Here is a 4525-nt window from a genome sequence, read left to right as displayed (position 1 = left end):
GCAGGTGGTGGTGGGGGTCCCATTTGTGGTGGATCCGTGCGGTTAGTCCAAGACGCCAACATAGCCTGAATGTTAGTTAAACAAGCAAACTAGATGATCAGAAGGAATGAAAGTGCAAAAATTTAGGTTGGTTTTAAGAGGGCAAAACTAACCGTCATCATCTGACGGTTGTAATCATCGTTTGCCTTCACTCGTTTCAAGTACTCCCGCACCTCGAGATTCCTATGCTCGACAAACTCCTTATATGCCTACATAATTTAGGTTGTTTCTAAGTGAGCAATGCTGAAAATAAACTGAGAATGCAAGATAGAAAAAGATAAAGAGGAAGTACTTACAGCATGCTGGCGGGCTAAGGGAGTCTGTGAACGCCCCGTACTCTCTAACTGGCTCGGGTTGCTAGCCCGAAGCTGTGTGTACGAGATCGAAGGAGTGATCAAGCCATCGAAACACGGATACCGGCCATTCTTCTTCCCCTGGATGGCCACCACCGCCGTGTCGTCAATCTGAGACTGGGCGACCTCAGCAACAGGAACATCCGGGTGCAACTCCTGATAGTGATGAATGTAAGACCCCAGGTGCTCCTCGGTCTTGCCGTAGTACTGGCTCTCGCCCTCCTTGCGATGACTCCGCTCGCGGGCCAGCTTCCACGACTCCATGTCTGAGAGCGGCCTCTTCAACTTGTCCTCCTACAACGTCAAATAGAAGTCAGCCATACATAAGAACATGACGTAAAGAAGAACAAAAATGCATCATGCACATAGATATACCTTCATGGCCTTGAAGCCCCAGTGGTTCCTGTTTCCTTGGCCGTGTGTCCCGTCGTCTCCACGGTTAGCCCGGGCCTTGATGCTCTTGGCAGCAAACTCTGCATCGGCGCCGAGCCACCTATCCACCAAACTCGCCCATCCGTCATGCCTTCCATAGCACCAACGAGGAACAACCTATGCAAATTTTGGAAGCATGACATGTGAGCACGAAACATATAGTTGACTGCTTGAAACAATGAAAAGTTAGTAATAGTTACCATCATGAACTGCTCCTTGCCCAAGGTAAGTCGTAGCTTCTGCGCTTGAGTTTTGGTCATCTTTTGGTGCAGGTAGTAGTGGTAGTACTGCGAGACGGCAACCCAGCGCACCTCGTACTGCAACTGACGAGCTTTCTTCTTCGCAGCCACAAGCAAGACCACGTCGGCTCTGGCCTTGTGCTCGTCAAGAACTCTATAGAGTTGCTGCAATCATGCATAAACCAGAAGCAAACAAGGCATGAGTTGAGTGATTCAATGATAAACTATGAACGAAACTGAAGACAAGTGATTCAGAAGAGAACTTACCCAAAATTTGGTGATCACGGCCTTAGCGGTCGTCCCGTACTCCGCGTTGCTGCAAGCCTCGTAGTGGGCCCAGCTCGTGGCCAAAACCCGCTGCTGCGGGTCCCTGTCTGGCCGCGGGCAGAATAGGCCAGGCCAAAACTCCTTCAACAGGACAGTGATAAGGTCGTTTGGTTTACGGCCCTTTCCGCGAAGGATCCAGTTTCTGCAAAAGAATCAAATGATTGCCATGTGTACAATAAGAAAATGTTGTCATGTGTTGAAAATATTATTGAGAGGCACTTACTCTGTCCCCACAGGTTCAATGAGCCACTTGTGCTCCTCGATAGAAGGTGGTGTAGGTAGTCCGGCATTACCACGCAGCCACCCCTGCGAAGAACCTGGTGGCAAGTCACCCCACAACGTGGGATCAACCTCCCCTCCACCCTCCTCGGCCTCCTCCTCACCCTCCTCCTCGGCCTCCTCCTCCTCACCCTCCTCCTCGGCCTCCTCCTCCTTGCCATCAGGAACATACTCCTCCTCCTCAGACTCAGAAGGTGCCTCTGTAAAGGAGGGCATCGAAGAAGACCCTCCTATTTCAGACACGGCCCGGAGTTTTTTGCCCCGATTGCCTCTCCCCCCATTTCCTCCTCCTCTAGGGGCTCTCCCCCCACCGCCTCCTCCTCTAGGGTCTCCTCCCCCGACCCCTCCACCTCCCTGTGAGGTGTCATCCTCGCGTAGTCGGCAGGGAACCTTGTGGGCTCGTCCACTCCAAGTAAGTCCTTTAAATTTACTGAGGAAACTAGCGCCGCTGGACTTGCCCATGATTAGCAAACCTGCATTGAGAAGAGAATAAACAATTAGTAAGGATATCAATTAAACAAGCATACAGGAAAAACATTAATACCAGAAGAGCACATTAAGCATACTATTGTAATGATCATTAAAAGAACTTACATTTTCTAGAACCCATATGAATCATCACTATTGTAATCTATTTCTGGACCAGTCTCATCATCACTATCACGCATATCTTCTTCGTTGTCTGACGGAGGTGGAGGCTCTTCCTCATCGTCAGTGTCTTCATTTAACTTTTCAAGCATAATTATGTCTCTTTGATTCACAACTGCCTCACCATCAATCCGTGCGTCGTCGTCGTTTGGGTCTAGGTCAACATAACCCAAGTCATCATCCTCGTTGTTTTGGACCACGTCATCATGTTCCTCTTGATAGAACACTCCCTCGTATGTCATGGGGTTTATGTTGTAGTAATCATCATCGTTCGGGTCCGGTAGCTTACCATGCGGCGACACCTTGAACACAACTTCCCAACCCTTTAGGTACTCTTTCTGGCATGGGTAAGGCAGATAATATACTTGTGTGGCCTGGGTAGCGGCGATAAAGAGATCAGCTCCGGCATAGACGGTTGATGGTTTAACTTCAACTAAACCAACAGAAGGCGTATGTCTCAGACCCTTATTGGGGTCGAACCATCGGCATTTGAACATAGTGAGACTTAGGTGTTCGTGGCCACGTTTGAATGTAAGCTCGTATATTTTTCCTACCCTTCCGTAGTAATCTACTTCATTATCTCCTTCAGTGAAGACTCCGGTATTTATGGTTTTGGGATCAGGCCGACTGTTCTGGTGCTCCTCTGTATGGAAGCGATACCCATTCACATCATACTTTTCGCATGTCATGACGACAGGATCAAAACCCATGGAAACCCATCTCAATTCTTCATCCATTGATTCGGTCGGATCATTTCCCTACAAGTTTAATTGAAATTATAGGGTGCATGAGTTTAATTGAAATTATAGGGTGCATGAGTTTAATTGAAAGTGTGAAAAATTACTTTCTCGATGAACCACGCAACGAAATTTTTCCTTCCATCAGCACCCTTTCGGAGAAGAGCAAGTGCCTCCGCTTCAGAAGGAGGCAGCATTCCCGTCCATTCTTCTTCAACGAATCGACTACAATAAGAAAAGCGGTATAAGAACTAGGCAAAGTGAACATAACGAATTGACTAAAAGAATGGTGCAAAGGTATTACCTCATCCACTCATCCTCAACTTCCTTGATGTTGTGCAAGATATAGAACATGACATCCTCCCACTCATCTCGTGGCATGAGATAAGATTTCGAGCATCCAGCCCTACTACCTTTCCCGATGAATAGAGGCAACTTGGGTTTATACTTGGGTTCTTCTGTATTGTATCGAGACACCTTATTGTGCAACGTGGGAACATGGTCCGGATAGTAGGCTGTCCTGAGGTCTGCCACCTCCTCTAGGATAACTGCCTCAGCTATGGAAGCTTCAATCTTAGCTTTGTTTCCACATTTCTGTCTCAGATGCTTGTTCTGTCTCTCAGGGCCGTACTGCCAACGATTCTGCACAGGGTCCCCCAACAATACCTCGTTCGGGAGGTGCAAAAGGAGATGTGTCATCGGAGTAAAGAAGCCTGGCGGGAAGATCTTCTCTAGCTTGCATATCAACTCCGGCGCCTTCTTATGCATTTCTTTTATCTTCTCGGGACATACTTCTTTAGCACAAAGCGTGCGGAAGAAATGGCTTAACTCCGCAAGCACACGCCAGACACGCTCGGGAACATAGCCCCGAACCATCACCGGCATAATCCGCTCAATCCATACATGATAGTCATGACTCTTGAGCCCGGTCACTCTGCCCGTTGAAAGATTGACCCCCTTACTTATATTCGACGCATAACCATCAGTGAACTTCACAGCGTGTTTCAGCCACTTGAATGTCTCCATCTTATGATCCTTTTTAAGTACGAAGTCAGCATCTGGCTTGAACCAAGATTTTTGACTGCCTGTGGGAGGCTGCATGTGTAGACGTGGTCTATCACAAATATTCTGTTGATCAACTCTAGCATTAACATTATCCTTTGTCTTATCAGGAATGTTGAGGATCGTGTGAAAAAGGGACTCTGCGACATTCTTTTCGGTGTGCATCACGTCTATGTTGTATGGAAGTTTGAGGTCCTTAAAATAGGGAAGCTGCGTGAAGGGGGTAATGTGAGTCCAGTTGTGCGTCTCACCATATCCTTCAAAAATTTCCCTTTACTTTTTCCTTTGCCCTCGCCCTCGTCTTTGCCTGTGGCTTTCCCTTTCCCTTTGCCTTTGCCTTTGCCTTTGCCTTTCCCCTCACCGGCAGGCTTAAGAGCTTTCAGCTGAGCAAGCACATCCGCACCAGAAA

General features: G+C 47.9%; 1 protein-coding gene across 1 annotated transcript; it reads right to left on the bottom strand.

Moving 5' to 3' along the window:
• Positions 1-3354: 3354 nt before the first annotated feature.
• On the bottom strand, positions 3355-4281 carry LOC147987496 (uncharacterized). The gene has a single exon (XM_087542404.1). The coding sequence runs from the start codon at positions 4279-4281 to the stop codon at positions 3355-3357; it is 927 nt and encodes a 308-aa protein (XP_087398530.1).
• Between the last annotated feature and the right edge of the window lie 244 nt (positions 4282-4525).

The sequence above is a fragment of the Triticum urartu genome, chromosome 2A, assembly GCF_056163025.1.
Source record: "Triticum urartu cultivar PI428250 chromosome 2A, HENAU_Tu73, whole genome shotgun sequence".
Classification (NCBI taxonomy): domain Eukaryota; kingdom Viridiplantae; phylum Streptophyta; class Magnoliopsida; order Poales; family Poaceae; genus Triticum; species Triticum urartu.
Note: the sequence above shows the minus strand (reverse complement) of the source record. Positions and strands in the feature narration are given on the sequence as shown.

Excerpts from the sequence above, each read along its gene's own strand:
- LOC147987496 (XM_087542404.1), bottom strand. The coding sequence starts at position 4,281 with ATGCACACCGAAAAGAATGTCGCAGAGTCCCTTTTTCACACGATCCTC.